The following is a 19,879-nucleotide window of genomic DNA, read 5'->3' on the forward strand; positions in this document are numbered from 1 at the left end:
TTAATTCCACTAGGCTCTAAACTTTGAACTCAGTACAATTTGCTCATTTCAAGCATGAAACTACTGTCTAAAGATTAACTGTTGCTTGCTTACCATCCCTTATTTAAAGAACCCCAGATCAGTATTTGAGTAGAATATCCTGATTCTATGATTTCATAAAACCAGCTTTTAGTTAAGATGAACATTTTGCCTGTAAAGTTTTGAGTATTTAAGTAACATCATGAGAAACTAACTTACAAAATTTCCAAACCTAAATTGAGGGCAAAAAAGCAATTTCTGTAAAACACTAATGACAGAGAAGCTATCTAAAAGTATCTTTTATTCTTTTATATAAATGACTTCATTAATGTGAATTGATCCTAACAATTTTTGTCCTAAGAAAATAAATTTCTGCTCTGATCTTTATAATTTCCTCCCTTGTATGAGCTTTGGGTTTCTCTTGCTCTTCTTTTTCTAGGAGCTTAAGATTCACCGTAAGGTTGTTTATTTGAGCTTGCTCTGTTTTCTTAGTGTGGGCATTCACTGCTATGAATTTCCTACATTGAACTGCTTTGGCTGTATCCCATAAATTCCTGTATTTTATACTGGCATTATTAAATTGTAAAAACTCTAACTTCTTTAATTTCTCCTGTGACCCATTGGTTGTTCAGGAGAGTGTTATTCAATTTCCATGTGTTGATAAAGTTCTGGTTTTTTATGCTATTGACCTCCAGTTTAATGATACTATCATCTGATAATATACATGGGATAACTTCAATTCCTTAGCATTTACTTAAACATGTTCTATGAGCTAGTATGTGGTCCATTTTGGGGAATGACCCATGTGCAGCCAAAAAACTGTGTATTCAGATTTTGTAGGAGTGGGACACTCTGTAGATGTCTAATTTGTTTATTTGTTCAAAAACTTGGATCAGTTCTAATTTGTCTATTTGTTCAAAAACTTGGTTCAGTTCAAAAACTTGGTTCAGTATTCTGTTGTTGATTTTTTGTTTAGATGATCTGTCTATTTGTGACAGTGGAATATTGAGGGCCCCTACTGCAACTAGTGCTTGTTTGGTTTTTCATGTCCCTTAACATTGGGGAATGGGGAAAGAATAAGAACCAAGATACATCATGTAAAGGTGCAAGATCCCAATGATGAATGTAACTTGATTATATACCTGAAATGTATCAATAAACTAAAAAAAATTCAACTTTATATTATCTTGCTTGAGACCATCTGGTATATTTGTCCACATTCTAAATAAAATTTGCCCTTAATAGTGAAACAAAAAATATTTGGAAGTCTTAAATTCTTCATTTCAAAACATAAACTCATCAATTTACTTGCAAATAATAAACAAAGCTTAAAATTATGGGTTATAAAACATTAACTGTCTTAGCTGATGGGGTGAACGTAAAGTTAAGTGGCAAAGTATAAATTAGTCCTTAAAGTGATGGCTCTGTGTTACTTAGTGACAATGGGTGATATTTAAGTCTGCTGGAGGCTCTGCATGGTGGTGAGATGGATCAGGTTACACTTGTTGAGAGAGGCCTACCAAGTGTTTATGACACCTCAGGTGTGACAAGCCCACAAGTAAGAGCAGACTCTTTTAACTTCTGCCTGGCTGGTAACAGTTTGAGAAAGTTTAAGACTAAATATATTAATATACCCCATGGTGCTTTATAAACTGATTGATTGCAAGACTGAAAAACTCAAAGAAAAAGAGAATGAGGTAAATAAACATTAATTTTATTTATTTATTTATTTATTTTTTCTCATTGAGTTTATTAGTTTTATTGGTACATTTTAGGTATACAGTACAGTTACATTTATCACTGGGATCTTGTGCCTTTACATGACTGGTCTTGGCTCTCATTTTTTCCCCATACACTTGCCCCTACTTCACCCCCTCCTCCCTTCCCTGTTTATAAAAGCTTTATTTCCATTTTTTCATTTTCTCATATTTTTTCTTTTGCCTTATTTCCTTTCCTCTACACTTTCCACTTCCCCTACACCTTTAACCCTTTTCTTCCTATTACACATTGTCAATTATACCATTAGGATCTTATTTACAATTATAGTTTTTCACACCAGAGAAACTATTTTGTATTTACACATGTGTAACTTATTTACTTCACTTAAGAGTGTAACCATTTTCCTATGAATGATTCCAACTTCTCATTCTTTATGGCTGAGTAGTATTCCATTTTATAGACAAACCACATCTTCTTTATCCAGTCTTCAACTGATGGGCAAATAGGCTGTTTCCAAGTTTTAGCATTACAAACCGTGCCACTATAAACATGGGTCAGGAAGCAAAATGCAAGAAAAACAACAGCAGCAACAACAAAAAAATAGGTTGACAACTCTGAGCAGAACTTCTGCTCTATGCTTTAGCTCTCATTCCCTCTCAAAGTTCAGCTGGTTCAGCATGTCAGGGGTAGTTCAGAGGTAAACACTGGGTAATATTATCATCGTACTTTTGTTTCTAGACTGTTCCAAAGTCTGATCTCCAAATGAGAGGCAATGATTCTGACTCTTTAAGATTATTACAAGGATTATATGAGATACAGATGTAAAGAAGCTAAAGAATATTTTAATAGAAAAGTTACAGTTTACTCAGGATGATTACTTAATATTTGTAGTGAATTAATCTGAATGTTTAAGTAGCACCTTTGAATTTAAAGTAATCTGAAATGAAATTTATGTGAAATAGGAAGGAAAGTGGCAAAGGGGAAGGGGAAATCAAAGGGGGTAGGGGAAAGAAAAGAAGGGAATAGAATTAACATGATAAAATGAAAAATTGGAAACAAAGTCTTTTAGATAGGGAGGGAGGAAGAGGTTGAAGAGAGGGCAGGGCAATGGGGAAAAAATAAGAACCAAGATGGATGATGTAAAGGTGAAAATTTCCAATGACGGATGCCATTATATTGTATACCTTAAATGTGCCAATAAAATTAATTAAAAAGCAATACCAAAAAAAAGTGCCAACTCTCCAAAGAAGCTTTCAAAAATGGGCCAAGCTTTTGATTCTTAGTTTCACTGGAAATGATTTCTAATTATTTTCCATGTGGTCAGAATGAGGGAGGGTAACCTTTTAGGAACTGGTCGATAGTTATATCACATAATTCACTAAGCTTTTCTGTTTATTCTCTTATTTAACTATCATTTTGGGGGTATTTTCTCTTAAAGACTATGCTCAACATTGGGATGTCCATAAACAAAAAATTAGCACGACTTCGGCCTCAGATAGATTATGCTTTCAGTGGAGTAGCCTGGAAACTCAATTTAGCTATGTTAAATAACAGGCTTAGAGGAAGGACCTACTTGACTGAACAAGAGAAAAATGTCTCCTAGAAGTTCAGAAATAGCCAAGCAGTCAGGCCCCCAGTGCTTTATACAGAATTTGCTGCGTGGAAGGACACATTGACTCTCAAGATGAGATTGTCTCCCTGTCACTTTTTTTTTTTCAGGAGGCATAACTGTTCAATCCCCAACAGTTGTGTAACTGAGTGATTCTCACTTGCTATGGAATCAATTCATGGTTTCTATTTTCCCCTAAAAAATGAGTGCTCAAAACACTAATCCTTCAATTTCACAGTTTCTCTCTTATTCTTTTAAATTTATACTTCTCTTTTTATCTAAAGAAATAAATATATCTCTCAGATCAGATTCCTGAAAGAAATTGATTACATGCTCAGCTAAACACCGTCATCACTGCTTGGTCAGAGGTTTCATAGCAAGTCATTCACACACCATTGAAAAAACAGTGCCTTTTCTTTAGTTGGCTGTGAGTCCAACAGAGATTTAATCAACTATGACAAGACAATCTGTTTTGCCAAGTGGTAGGGTCATTATCTTTAATATTCAAAATACAGGTTCCTTCTTCAGCAAGCTGCAATTCAGGAACCATTTAGAATCAAATTGTAGGCGTGGCAAATGTTTCACCTTTTGCACTCACACAGATACTTAAATAAATATAGTACCTGGGAGAATGTATTACTTCTCATAAAAGGTGTAGTCATAACAGTTACAAATGATTAAAGTATAAAACATTACTTTTAGCAGAAATATCATGGCAGGCCTCAGGAAGAACATGGAATTTAAGCAAAAACTCTGAAATATATCTAGAATCTGCACAAACAGAAGGAAAGCTGTTTGGGAAAATAAAATAATTTGAGAAAACTTGCATAAATAGAAAATATTTTGAGACATATAAACCACAATTTAGTATATTACGATTTTTTTCCCCATTACTAGGAATTAAACTCAGAACCTTGCTCTTGCCAGGCAGGAATGACATCACTGATCTACGTCCCCAGTCCTACCTAGTATACTGAGATATTGTAAGCATGTCACTGTCAATGTTAGAATCATTGATTTGTGTGCAGAATTATGAATTAGAACCATTGGGACCTACAACTGTATCTAAACTAAAAGTAAAAAAAGCACAAGTGAGTTTTAATATTTTTGCCTAAGATTATAAAGAAGTTCTTATTAGGACACAACTGGCAATTGAGAAAAGAAATGGTCAAACAAAGAAGAAGGTAAATTAGCATAGAGGAAATATGTTTTTTAGTAGCATTTTATAATACTCAGATATACAATTACTGTTTGATACTCTGTGTGGGTTAGGGTGGGAACAAGGAAATTAACAGAAGAAACATATTTCCAATAAAGTTCTGGGACTTCATGTCTGTGCTAGATTGAGTTCCTAGGGATTCTAGATTTTAAATACCATGTGTAAGTTGAAAAATGACAAATATATCTTTTGATTCAATATTCCTCTAAGTTACAGAACCAAATCACAACGATTACCCTGGCACGGCTTGCTACCTGGATGTTCAATACTTACCTCAAATTTGACATGCTCTATAGAGAACTCTGATTTTCCTCCTCAAAATTTTTTCCCAGCTATTTCTTATTTTATCATATTTCACAGATTTCCTCAGATTCAGTGATAAAAGTAGCCCCTTTTCCTGTTCTCATCAGAGAGGATCTGTCACATCTCCTTTCCCCCTAAATATGGCAAAATCCCCAACACTTCTTTCAACCTTTACCCTCATGACCCAATTTAATTCTGATCCTTCTCCAAATTACTAATTTGTTCTTTAAATTAATTAATTAGTCTCTTTCAATTTTATAACTTATCACAGTGCAGTGATTTGTATTTAATGTAAAAGTGAGTGATCACTTCCCTATTCGGAAGTCTCCAGTGGTTTCCCATTCAACTTGGAAAAATATTCAACTCTTTTCCAAAGCTTTTCACGATTAACTTCTTACTGTACCCATTTCACCTCTTGTCCTATTGTCACCATGCCCCTTAGCTTTCCTGAGTGTATTAGTTGAACAGAACAAGTGTCTCCTCCCCAGGACATTTGCACTTGCTATTGTCTCCTTCAGACCCAGGTATTCTCAAGATTGATTAAGAAATGCTCTCATATTATTCCCTCAGAAAAAGCATATGATCACACTAAGGTAGCTATTTTACACCTTAGTGATTCTATGCTCTGTGTGTTCATAGCTATGAATCTATCTGAAATTACAATCATCTTAAAGGAATTGGTATATGTGCATATCATATCTTAAGCCATTTTATTTCTCCTCCTTCTTCCTGTCCTATCTTCTTCCCACATCCCAACTCATCTTCCTATTTTAAAAGTCCAGATCCAACCATTTTCCTACAAATGATTCAAGTTTATATTTATATCCAAGCAGAGCTGTACTGTGCATATACCATATTTTTTATCCAGTCATCATTAGATGCTTCCAAAATTTGCCTATTATGAATTATGTTCCTCTAAACCTAGGTATACATATGTCACTGTGATATGGTGACAGAAGAAATATAATTGGGTAAAATTAAATTTCTTTTGTAAGGGTTCTTCATGGTGATTTCCCTAGTGATTATATTCTTGTTTACATTCCCCCCAACATGGTAGAAGATTCCTTTTTTCACTATGACCTCTATAGCATTTTTTTGCTTTTTGAGTTCTTGATGATAGTCATTCTTTGGGGAAGATACTTAATCTCTGTATTATTTTGATTTACATTTACCATTAGGCTAAAGATGCTGAACATTTTTCATGTACATATCGGTCATTTGCATTTCTCCTGAGAAGTTTCTATTCATTTTGATTGCCCATTTTTATTTGGACAATATTTCTTTGAGTTCTTTACGTAGTCAAAATATTCCTCCTCTTTCAGAGGAGTAGCTGATAAATATTTTTTCCTCACTCTGTAGGTTGTCTCTTCACTCTATTGACAATTTCTTTTGCTGTGCAAAAGATTTTTAGTTTTATATGATCTCATATATTGGGTCTTACTATTATCTTTCACACAATTAAGGTTCTGTTCATAAATTCTTTCCCTATATCAATGTCTTCAAGAGTTTCACCAATTATATAATTTAGTAGATTCAGTGTTTCTATTATTATTTCCATAGCCGTGAAAATGGTAATCATAACCTGTTTTTAGAGGGTATATTAAATAAAGGGCTAATTTTCTTCTGGAATATTCTGTCTCTTTCATTATTTCCTACCTTTTCAGAGCACCATTTGGAATGGAGACTTCACTTTTAGAGCTGCCAGCTGACAAAGTACAACGCATTGCTGCTGAACTCAGATGTCACCCAACTGATGAGAAGGTCGCCCTCCGCCTAGATGAGGAAGATGTGCTAAGACATTTCAGGGAGCATTTTTATATTCCCAGAATGAAGGATCTGCCTCCAAGTAAGAATACTGGAAAGTCTTTTAAATCAATTTATTAATTAACTTAGTTTTTCTACAGAATGTGCTTCGCCTGCTATCCAAATAATAAAGCCATTGTCATAGTGTCTGAGAAACAGCAGGTCCCTAGAGCTACTACATCAACCTGTCTACATAACTTGAACTCACATTCTTTATGTTCCCTGAATAAAATACTTACAGGATGCTTATTCCATCATCTGCTACTTTAGTGAACAATAGAGATACCGACTGAAAATTGCAAGCAGAGACATTTACATCTTCTACAAGCACTTAGCGCTCAAAGCAATTCTTTTCAATATAATATTAGAATATTTCTTATTTTGTGGCACCTACTTGATGATAGTGTGAGTTTTGTCTTTGTTATCTGGATGTAGTGGTAAGGACATGAACAGCCATCTTTGTATATTATACATAAGGAAGACAAATGTCAGAGTGACCCGAGAAATATATGCTACTTTTCTGATTATAATAGAGCAAGAAACTTTTTTGTTTTCAGGGAAGTCATCTTAATCTTAAACATAAGTAGTACAAGTATAAAAATATGAAACTATTTCAGAGGAGTAGCTGATAAATATTTTTTCCTCACTCTGTAGGTTGTCTCTTCACTCTATTGACAATTTCTTTTGCTGTGCAAAAGATTTTTAGTTTTATATGATCTCATATATTGGGTCTTACTATTATCTTTCACACAATTAAGGTTCTGTTCATAAATTCTTTCCCTATATCAATGTCTTCAAGAGTTTCACCAATTATATAATTTAGTAGATTCAGTGTTTCTATTATTATTTCCATAGCCGTGAAAATGGTAATCATAACCTGTTTTTAGAGGGTATATTAAATAAAGGGCTAATTTTCTTCTGGAATATTCTGTCTCTTTCATTATTTCCTACCTTTTCAGAGCACCATTTGGAATGGAGACTTCACTTTTAGAGCTGCCAGCTGACAAAGTACAACGCATTGCTGCTGAACTCAGATGTCACCCAACTGATGAGAAGGTCGCCCTCCGCCTAGATGAGGAAGATGTGCTAAGACATTTCAGGGAGCATTTTTATATTCCCAGAATGAAGGATCTGCCTCCAAGTAAGAATACTGGAAAGTCTTTTAAATCAATTTATTAATTAACTTAGTTTTTCTACAGAATGTGCTTCGCCTGCTATCCAAATAATAAAGCCATTGTCATAGTGTCTGAGAAACAGCAGGTCCCTAGAGCTACTACATCAACCTGTCTACATAACTTGAACTCACATTCTTTATGTTCCCTGAATAAAATACTTACAGGATGCTTATTCCATCATCTGCTACTTTAGTGAACAATAGAGATACCGACTGAAAATTGCAAGCAGAGACATTTACATCTTCTACAAGCACTTAGCGCTCAAAGCAATTCTTTTCAATATAATATTAGAATATTTCTTATTTTGTGGCACCTACTTGATGATAGTGTGAGTTTTGTCTTTGTTATCTGGATGTAGTGGTAAGGACATGAACAGCCATCTTTGTATATTATACATAAGGAAGACAAATGTCAGAGTGACCCGAGAAATATATGCTACTTTTCTGATTATAATAGAGCAAGAAACTTTTTTGTTTTCAGGGAAGTCATCTTAATCTTAAACATAAGTAGTACAAGTATAAAAATATGAAACTATTTGTCATATTTAGCTTTGCTTTACTGTGTTCTACATGAAGGAAAAAGCCTACAAGTTTAAATGGAATTATTACACTCAAATTGCCTTCATGTACCTAGTTACAGTCCAGTTTTCATTCTTCTTCAGATTAAAAATGTAAGTATTCAGAATCAAAGAACCTCAGCTAACATGATCTTAATATAAATAACTAATTTAGGGACCGGGGATTTAGCTCAGAGGTTCCGCTGCCTGACTTGCGAGTGCAAGGATCCAAGTTTGATCCCTGGTTCCAAAAAAAAAAAAAACCACTAATTTAGCTTGCATAATACGAAATACCCAGGGACACACTCTCTTGAAATGATGCACTTGCAGAATTTATTCCTTTTTCACTATTATACTCAACGCCTATATATAATTCTAGAAAAAGAAACAAGTGATCAAGGCCAGTATCCCACTTAATGCTACTTAATATCCATTGAAGAATCCCTACCATAAATGATAGCTATACAGAGGCAAATAAAATGAGACTATAAGATGAAGTGATACTACATTTCATAAAGAAAGACGTGTTTATGTAATTCAAGAGTTGAAAGAACATTTTGATTTTAATGTTCAGGGACAAAAAGTTACTGAGAGTTGAGTTCTGAGGAAGGGAATTCTTTAGACAGAGAAGAAAAGGTGCCTGCTGATGTGTATATCCCACTGTGAAAACTGTCAAGATTCACCGGGATGTACCTGAGCCCAGTCAGGTCCTGTGCTGGTGCCTCTGCCTCAGTGTGCTCTTCAGTCCACAGGACTTGGTACTGCATGACAACAGTCTGAAATCTGTATGGTGCATCACGGACCACTAGGGAGAAGGAAATCAAAACCAGAATGAAATATCACTTTGTACTTACATTTAAGATTAGTATAAAAATACAGAAAGTAGGGCCGGGAATTTAGCTCTGTGGCACTGTGCCTGCCGTGTAAGTGTAAGGTCCAAAGTTTGATACCCGGTACCAAAAATATAAATAAATAAAAATTAAAAATACAGAAACTAAGAAGTACCAGCTAGGACGTGGAGAAATTTGAACTCTGGTGCACTGTTGTTGGACGTGTGGAATGATGCAGCTACTATTAAACACACTTTGAAATTTCTTCACAAAAAATTCAAAATTAAATATTGGTAATCCAGAAGGTCCACTTCTGGGTTTGTTTTCTAGAGAATGAAAAGTGGACACCCCAAAGGGTCTGTGTGCTCCTAAGTTCATAGCAACATTACTCTCAGTATACAAAAGAAAGGAGCACTCCAAGGGTCCAATAACTGGTGAATACAGAAGAAAAATGGGGAATATACATACAATAAAATATAATTCAGCCTTTAAAAGAACACATGATGAAACATGCATTCCTCTTGAGAACATCGTGTAAAAGTAAAACAAGCTGGTCGCAAAAAAGACAGATACTGCATGACTGCATGTATGTGAGGTATTAGTCAAATTCACATAAACAGAAAGTGGACTGATGATCCCAAGAGGAGTTGGGAAAAGGAGAAATATTAAGTTATTACTTAATGAGTACATGGCTTCAGCTTTGCAAAATGTAGTAATTGTGGAGACTGTTTGTATAGTGCACTTACCTCAGAACGGTACAATTAAAATTAATTAGGGCTGTATTTTCTATGCCATGACTGTTTTAGCATATTATTGTTGTATTTATTAAAAAATGTTTCCCTTAAAAACAGCATTGTGTATATAGCTGCTTTCATTATATGTAAGAATTGACTCTACTATCCTGATTAAACATAGAACATTTGTTTTGAATAGCTGTCTAACATAAAGTAATTCTAAATAATTATACCTTGGATGAATCATTGCTAATTGTTAAAGAGAAGTAAATTGATATAAGATGAATGATTCAATAAAGACTTTAAGCAACTGTTTGAAAAATGCAATTTCAAGTGGTATAAAAATTTACTTCATTAAAACAAACTATGTGCCCCTGGCCATCACCATGCACATCAACAGGGAACTTAATAGAAACAAAAGTTATTGAATTCTGTCCCAGAATTACTAAATCAAAGACTGAAAGTAAAACCCTTTCACCTGTTCTAGACCAGTTAGGATAGAAATACAGAGATGTAACAGTTCATCTCCACTTAGTACCCACACGCACTCTAGTTACTTCTTTGTAACCATTCATCTATTTAACAAACTTGTATTAATTATTTCCTCTATTTGACACATTTTACTTGGCATAGCTCAGTGAACTCAAAAAGAAAGTTCTAACATAATAGAGTTAACAGCTAGTGTAAGAAGACACGAAGTAGCTAGAGTTTCAGATAACTTTTTGCTTCACTGTCAGGTCTTACTCTAAGTAAGAACAATTTTTGGCTACCTGGATGTTCAATACTTACCTGAAATTTCACACGCTCTAGAGAGAACTCCGTTTTCCTCCTCAAAAGTTTTCTTTCCCAGGTATTCCTTATTTTATCATATTTCACAGATTTCCTCAGATTCCAGTGATAAAAGTAACCCCTTTTCCTGTTCTCATCAGAGAGGATCTGTCACAGTCTTATCTCCTTTCCCCCTACATATCTCAAAATCTCCAACACTTCTTGGGAAGTGTTAGGAAGGTGTAAGGAGGAGGTTCTTACTTTGCCCAAGGTAAAAAGAGAAGAAAACACCGATAAGGTGGAATAAGGTGGCGTCTAAGTAGAGTGCAGGTGTGAGCCATGTGTGTTCATAAGTGAAGCTGAGTCAGTGCTTTCTCAAATTTGTACTGCAGAAAAAGAAACTGAGCTCAGGAGGAAATGATTTTTAGTTTCCCTGACAAGAAACAAATACATCACATACAAAACCTCAATGCTTCCTATCTTATTAAAACTTTCCAAGAAGATCTAACAATGATATGGCATCTCAAAATTTTTAAGAATCTAGCATAACGCTCAAAAGAAATGTTCCCTAGCAATTCAAAGCAATAAGAAACAACATAAAAAATATCGAAGTAATGAAAGGAATAAGGCTCTCAGTGTTGGATTTTCTGTGTTTTTCAGGAAGGACTCTAGGCCCAACCTATGGTTTTCTGATATCTTGTCATTATTTCCAAAAGAAATTTTACTAAAAGGAATGCATTTGCTTTTATTGTTAAAATGTTTCTAAGATATGAATAGTAAATATGTAGCTGTGGATAACTACAAATAGGACTGAAAAAGTGACTATAATTGAGGTGAAGTAAAGAGAAGAGACATAAAAAAATTTGATTCTCATAAAATAACCCTGCTTTGATGTTAAGGATTAACATCAAAGGGCATGATCTAAGCTTTCTGTTTTAGGTGAGTAATGAGGAAATTAGTTTGTCTTGGGGAACTGCTCACCTAAGAGAACCTAGCAGGTATTTTCTTTTTGTTGTTGCTCTGTAATCTGTGGCCTTGACTTCAGAGTTTAAGAAGGTAGCAGCTGTGTCTTACACACTAGAAATCAGGCAGGCACAAAGAAGAAAACAAGAATGTGTTCACATTCTGCTTTGAAGGAGTGTTCAGATATTGCTTCCTAACGTGTTCACCTATGTCCCACAGGCCATGTTTGGTCATAGCCCTAGTAACCTGCAAAGAAGACAGAGGGTAAAATGTCATGTGATTCTTGGCAGCCATGCACGAGGCTAGTGATGCTATCACTCCAAAGGAAAACTAAAATGGAACCTAGGACACATTTGGAAGTTGGGTACAATTAATGATAAGACTTTGAGAATCATCAAGATGTAGGTAATAGCTGAAATTGTGGGCAAGGAAGATGCTATTTATGCAAAAATCCTGGGGTTAGAAATTGATGGAAACAAAGTTCGAAGGACTGACAGACTCTACAGAGAGTAGCGCATATAGAAAAAGGAAAATGTAGACTTCTAAAATCAAGTAAGAAAGTCATTCAAAGAAACAATAGAATCTACCAGTATCAAATATCGTAATTGCTCTTTATCTAGGCTTGCATTATAGCAGTTGTAAGTGTGTTGTTGTTGTTTTGTGATGTTAAGGATCAAGCCCAGGGCCTCATATATATTAGGCAAGTATTCTACCATTGTGCTCCATCTACAGCCGAAAGAGATTATCATCAAATGCTCAAAATTTGAATGATATAATTGCAATGACAAGGAAGGAAATCATATTTTGTGTGTGTATGCTTGTGTCACTGAAGGAGTGAAGTACTGGCAACTGGATTTTTAGGATGCTTTTCTAAGGCCATTTACTAAAAAAAGAAGAAAAAAAGAAAACTATGATAAAAGTACAGAAAGAAATGCTTGCATATTGTAAAGGAACATAGTGGCTTAATTGAGAGAGAGAATTGCGAGGTTGTTTTCAGTTAATCAAGATCTAAAACTGGACCTGTCGTCTCTTCCCACTGTTTTGCTCTCACATACCCCAAGACCCTAGGATAACATAAACTACTGAAGACAACCTTTGCCAACTCTTACAAGATATAATGTTCCCGACAGCAATGTTAACATGACTAAGATTGAAATTTCAAGGCCTCTCCAAGCCATTTCACCCTTCTGGCCATATGTTGCCCTGCCTACCTCAGTCTTGAAAGAGAGGACTGGGAACAGAAAGGTTTTTGTCAAAACAGTTAAGTCCCTTTTACCTGGGACAAGATCTGGTATTACATACAGCTGTGACTCTTTTTCCTAAAGAGCTTTTATTTTCTAGAAGGTGGATACATCTCTTTTGAAATCCTTAAAATGTAGCCTTTCTTTAGATGTTTCCTTTTACGTTTAGCCAGGACTAATGGACTCAAAAGCAGACAAGACTATATAAAGTCCATATGTGAGTGGACTGTAGGGTTAATGTAGTTTTCTCAATCTTCCTCCTATTCAAAAGTCTCACGAGCATTCTGGAAACATAGACTTGCATCCCTGTAAAGAAAAAGAAATCTGGTATTATCTCAGGACAACACCAGAAAATTTAATTTTGTTAAGCTATAATTAACATATAAGGTATTACTGGGGAGCGCAATATTAATATTAATGCACATGATAATAAATTTTTTCACTAATTACATTCTGAAAGAGCAAAGGGGAAATACGGACTTTTTAATTTAGTAAAATGTACAAAATATGCAGGTTTATAGATTTTTGTTGCTGTTTCTTTGCTTGTTTAAGACAAGGTCTCATTCTGTATCCCAGGCTGGCTTTAAACATGGGATCCTCCTGCGTCAGCCTCCTGAGGGCTAAGAATATGCAGGCATAGCTATGGATTTCCCAATATGAGTAAATCTGTGAAACAAGATTCTAGAAGAAACAGAAATTTGCCAGCTCCCTGAAAATCTGCCTTGTATCCATTCAGTTTTCAAAGACTCTCCACTTCCATTTGGATTTATTATGCGTATATTATACTTAGTTACCAGTTTGAGAACTAGGCTCAGTTCTCTGTATTTATTACACTGTTCAGTTCGGATCCATTCAAACGCAGTGCAGGCATGAGCTCAGTGGCTCATGTACAACTTCGTACGCTCTTGTCCTTGAGCTCCTCTCCTCAGCAGCAGGACTCACATTCTCTTGCTCCCAGGGGTCCCATATTCACGTTCACGCGTTTCCCTTATGCGTTGATGTCTGACACTACGCCTGCCTCCGGTACCCAGAAGCAAGAACATAGGAAGAGAGCAAATCATCCCATGCCCCTCTCTTCCTCAGAGAGAGGATGCCTGTGGGCTTTGGCGGGTGTAACACCACGACTGCTGCAGGACTGGCTGATGCCTAAAATGGGGGAGGACAGAGAAAAGTAAAAGAAAAGAAAAGCACTATAAGATTTCTTTCATTCTCTTTCCGCCAACTTTAGGGATCTATTCTGCTTCTGGCCAGAAGCAGGGATAGTGAAAAGTCTCGGGCACTCTTACAGTCTACACGCAGTTCGTAGTTTGGAATCTGACAGCTTTCAAAACTAGGTTGCTTTTGCATTACCAAAGATTAAAAGAAAACATGAAAGTCAATACCAGTTCAATGGTATTTCAGGTTCTGCTTTTTTGGCCCCAATACATAGATGCCCTTTGACTTAACGATGGTATTATATAAAAGAACTCATCAAAAGCTAAAAAATATTCTAAGTCAAAAAAGCATTTAATTCATCTAACCTACTCAGTGGTACAGTCTTAGAATACAGAGCTCTTTTGGTTGCATGGCTGACAGAAGATGGTGGCTCACGGGTTAGGTCCTGAATTGTTTAAGAGCATGTCACTAGACCAGGAAAAGATCCAAGTCTGAAGTGTGCTTTCTGATGAAAATTTATATTTTTGCACCATCATAAAGTTGAAAACCTTTAAAGAAAAAGCATATAAACACAATAAGTGAAGTCTAAAAGCTCCAAGTTGAACCACCACAAGTGTGGGACTGTTTGTACCTGTTTGTATTTTTCAGAACCTTCAACATGTTTCACTTACATTCAGTATATCAGAGCAGAGTGTGTCGTACCTTGTCAAGTTAGGTCTGACTTCCACTGAAGCATAAAAGACAAGAAATTATTTTCTGTACTTTAAGAAAAAAATGCCTATTACATCTAGGCTACATTAAAAAGAAGGGTGTTCATTTGAAAATATCTGTTCAATGCAGAATATGTTAGCTTACTGGTCTTTCATTCCGATGACTAGAAAAAGAATTGTGACATTTGATGCAATGTGTTACATAACAAAAGTAAATAAGAACTTTCTGCATTGATTTGCTTCTGGGCTTATTTGCCTAGTGATAAAATTTTGCTATGTTTTCTGTTTTGTTGGGGTGCAGGGTGTCTCTTGTTACTCAAGTTGTTCTCAAACTACTGGATTCAAGTTACCCCCTACCTCAGCCTCCCAGGAAGCTGGGGAAATAGGTGGGAATTGCTGTGCCCAGCATTCTGATAAGTCCTGAACTACTGTAATTCCTCAGAGGACTGTGGTCTCAGATTTGTAGACATAAACATAAATCTTCGTGAAGAGCTACTCCAGATTGCTAAACTGGGATTCAGTATTACCAACAACCACAGGCAATCGCATTAGTACCACAATCATTAAGATTGGGGAAAGTTCACAATTAGTTCTTACTAACAAATTCTTGTTAGATTTGTGTGCTCTTTTTGGTAATAGCAGATCTTCAAATAATTAAAGCATAAATGAAACAAACACAGCTGGGATCTCTATGCTTTCTATTACTAATTATGATACGATAAGCAACAATTTCATGTTAATCTGCAATAACATTGTTTATCTTCAGAGAACTTTTTTCTTTTCTTTTCATTTTTTCTCTTTCCTTTCTTTTCCTTCCTTTCCACTTAACAGTTTACCCCAAACATCACTCAATAATATGTTTATTTACATACTATCTCCAGCATTGCTGGGGCATAAAGAGTAACCAGGAATTGTTTTGTCATTAGCACCACCTGGTCTAGGAAGTCCAGCTAGGTATCCAGGTAGGAGACAAGAGCATCTGGTCTTTGTTCTTTCCTTGTTACATGACTCATTTATCTATTAAATCAATATTAGCTAAACAGCTATACCTGTAATCTTATTTTGTTTTGTTTTGTTTTGTTTCGTTTTTTTTGGTATCGGGATTGAACTCAGGTCTTTGTGCTTACAAGGCAGGCCACCAAACCGCTGAGCTAAATCCCCGGCTATACCTGTAATCTTATAAATCGATTGCAGTGTGATCTACACTGTATCCACACTGTGACTTTGCCGTATAAATGTCCCCTGACAAAGGGATTTGGGACCCCTCCTGTCTTTCAGAAGCTATCTCTCAATAAATCTTTCCTACTCTTAACTTTCTATACTCTTTTGAATTCATTCTTCGATTTCAGGGGAAAAGAAAGCAGCATATCTGATATCTAAGGGGTTGAGAGTTGGCTTTCTCCTATATCAATTATTTTGGGAGAACATGAAGCTCTCTATATAATAAAAAATAAAACTTTGGCTGGGGATTTCACTCAGTGGTTCTCGTGCCTGCCTTGCAAGCACAAGGACCCAAGTTCAAACCCCAGTACCCCGCCCAAAAAATAAATAAATAAAACTTGTCAGATGACATAAAAATGTCCTGAGGAAAAAGAATTTCTGATGAACATCAAGCCCAAATTGGATTTGGAAGAATAAATAAAATAACTACTTCAGTAAAGGACTCTCTTTAGTATATGAAACTAGACTATTAAACAATAAGTCACGCAGCAGTACCGCAATATGTCCAGTTGTGCAAGTTCAAGTCATTGGTACTGAACAACTTGGAAATATGCTTGCGTGCAGAGCCCACATATTCTCAAAGGCACTTCATAGAAGACATGGGAGACAAGAAGGACATGGATGTGTTCTACAAGAGGCTCCACTTGACTCTAGCTATAGGGAAGTAGCAGGCGATATCATCAGTAACATTAATGTAACAGTTGATGACAATTGACATGAGAATCTTCAGGATGGAAAGCAGTAAGTCATGGGTAAACCATGGTCCAGCAAATAGGAAATATCCTAAGTAAGGGGATCCTCCTGATACAAATGCAGAAAACCCCTAAACAACCAGGGAACACCTAGAGAAAAGATCTTATCACTCCAGAATATCTGGAAGCTGATAAATGTAGGTCTGATCCCAATTTGGGAATGCTAGGTTCAGTTTACTTTCCTTCCTTGTAGAGAATATGGAAAGAGTAGCTTGGCTGCAGCAAACAGCAAGAAATACAAAAAAAGAGGAAAAAGAGGGAGAGCAACTTTGATCTACGTAATTGTAAGAATTTATGTTGTGGCACACTCCTGTAATCCCAGCACTCGGGAGGCTGAGGCAGGAGGATTGCTGTGAGTTCAAGACCAGCCTGGGCTACATAGTGAGTTCTAGGTCAGTCACAACTACATAGTGAGACCTGTTCTCAAAAAACAAGCAAACAAACAAAATTATGTGCAACATGATATATTCTTTGCACAGCTGCTAAGTATATTCTGAACAGCCGCAAGGGGTCTTTACTGCTGTCTCTTGACTACACATGCTCCAAAGATACCACAGATAACGTTTGTCATATTTAACTATTGAGACACTGTATACAGTAGGTGGAACTGAAGATGAGAGGTTGTTCTTACAAAACCCAGTCTTAACTCTCCTTAAATTGTTGACCTAATGCTCTCTGTTCTCTTGGAAAGTAAGTCTTTTTAGCAATGCTGAGAGAGAGAGAGAGAGAGAGAGAGAGAGAGAGAGAGAGAGAGAGAGCACACCAGTGGATGGCTGCCTCATTCTAACTCATAGATGGGACTACCATGAACGGAACACCTTTAGCCTTCACACTGTACTTAAGTGAATTCTAAATTGAATGTAGTCGTGGTACCGCAAATTAGAGCTCTAAGTTCCATATAAAATGCTTTCACATGTGCTCTGTAAGTCAGCCAAAGACTCTAAAGGAATTTAGCTTGACTATGTGAATGTCAACACCTCTTCTTATGGCATCAGGTTTAAAAGATGCAAAGAATAATAGGTACAGCATCTTTGTAAAATGTTTAGGTTGAAAGAGATGATATGCCTTGAAAAAGTCTTTAAGGTTTTAATTAAGTAGCTTGATGTGAAAATAAGTACAATGTTCAGTGAAATATCAGTAAAAAGTTTAGTTTTTCTCTGCATAAAAGAGAAATCTCATTAGTTTACAACTGAGATTGTAAACTTGTACAAATCCTAAATTTTAAGTGTGTGAATTATTTGCTTATTTGTTTTGTTTTGCTTTGTTTTTGCAAGCAAAAGTTATATGATGAGCAAATCATTTATTTGAGTAAGAAATAGATATAGAAATATCATTGCATATATGTGTATCAGTACTAATGTATGTTTAAATATACTATAAAATGCATCAATCTAATATATGTACTTTAAATATGTAATCATTCAAGTTTTAAAATTTCCCATTTTAACACTTTTTAATTTCGAATATTAATACTTGCCTAAACTCTGGTAGCCTTCTAACACAATTAGATTGGCTGACAGAGTTCCTATAAATTTCTGTTTTTAACTCTATTACCTCTGGCTATTTATGTTTTGAATAAATTATTAATTTATCTTTTTTCATGTAGCTCAATAAATGTGAAATATCCCTGCAAGTACCTCTATGGAATTAAAGTGTATTTTAATATGTAAATACAAAAGGTTAATTACTTTTCAGAGAGCCTGATGTTTCATTGGAGAGTAATTGTAGGTTATTTATTAGGCTTCTTGCAGTTAATTATATTAGCTGTCTGTACTGGATTAATAGTACCAAATGAAAGTATTAATTAATTCAATAAGATTTTTTTTTATTTTCTTCTGTTTCAGTTGATTTATCCTTAGTGAATAAGGATGATGATGCCATCTACTTTTTGGGACATTCTCTTGGCCTTCAACCAAAAATGGTTAAAACATATCTTGAAGAAGAATTAGATAAGTGGGCCAGAATGTAAGTGCAGTATTATTTTAAATGCTACGATTTAACATCTCATCTAAGAATTAACAAAAAATAATACTGGGTTGCTAATGTTCTGAAACACATATAATGAAGTTCTATGACCTTAAACCAGAAAGAAACCTTAGCGATCTTAACATTTAATACAGTTTTTGATGAAACAATTGAGGATCAGAATTAGGACATCTGGCAAGTTAGTGGTGAAGTAAAAACTTAGAAAATGTTTAAACATCTGAATCTTTCCCGTGTTGACATATCTGCATCATGTATAGTCATTTCATTTTATTTCTTTAACGAATAATACTGAGGTAGTATTTGGACTTTTCATTTTATCCTGATCATTCTTCTCTAATCATGTACAAACAGTTACAATTTATTTCATTTCTGTTTTCTATTCATTTTTATAAGTGAGAAACAAAGCTGGTAGGTTAAGAAGGAAAGAGGTTGGGTGAGGCAGATGTACTTCTTTCCCCATAGATCATGATAAACTGAGAAAGGCACTCCACTTCAGCTTGGCAGGGTAGAATCAGGACCATTTTCCCTCCACCTCTTTTCCTTTCTTTTTACTCTTCTAACTCTGAAACCCAGCACGCTCCCTCTCTGCCTTAACCCTCATGCTGAGTCTCACCGGCACAGCTTCATTGATTGTGCCTCCCAAATGTCATAGCTTCGTTCCTTAACAGTTTCATGTCCTTAAAAATGTTAAAGTATTTTATTAATATATAATGATTGCACATAATTTGGGGGCCTATGTAGGATTTGAATACATGTCTATAGCATGTGCAAATCAATTTAGAATGATTAGTATTTTATCTCTTTTTTATGTTTGTGTTTGAGCCTCTGAGTGGCTCTCTTTGAGATTCATAAAATATACAACAGTTATTATAAATGATGGCCTTCTCACCCTTCCAGAACGCTGCTTATTACTTCTATCTCACTGCATTTGTGTACTGGTTATCTAATCTTTTACTATCCTTTCTTGGAGAGCCAGTTTTAGTTTCATATTCTTAACTATATTACAAATCCCCGAAAAAAAATACTAATATTATGTATTTTCTACCTTTCCCCAGTAGTTACTGATAAAGTCGAAATTAGAAAAAACAAATTTTTTTTTTTTTTTTTTGTTTTTTTA

The 19,879-nt window shown here is 35.3% G+C and overlaps 1 protein-coding gene across 2 annotated transcripts in view; it reads left to right on the plus strand.

Annotated features, from left to right (window-relative positions):
• The window catches only part of Kynu (kynureninase), a 108,901-nt gene that overhangs the window by 991 nt on the left and 88,031 nt on the right, over positions 1 to 19,879 (plus strand). Inside the window, exons 2-3 of one of the 2 annotated variants that reach the window (XM_010620945.3) lie at positions 6,533 to 6,714; positions 18,621 to 18,741. In XM_010620945.3, coding sequence (XP_010619247.1) covers positions 6,533 to 6,714; positions 18,621 to 18,741 — 303 coding nt within the window. Of the gene's footprint in view, positions 1 to 6,532; positions 6,715 to 7,605; positions 7,813 to 18,620; positions 18,742 to 19,879 lie in introns of those variants that run through there. The other variant, XM_010620946.3, reaches the window with a different exon arrangement.

This window comes from Fukomys damarensis, unplaced genomic scaffold (genome assembly GCF_012274545.1).
Source record: "Fukomys damarensis isolate Sample0158 unplaced genomic scaffold, DMR_v1.0_HiC HiC_scaffold_29, whole genome shotgun sequence".
NCBI lineage: Eukaryota > Metazoa > Chordata > Mammalia > Rodentia > Bathyergidae > Fukomys > Fukomys damarensis.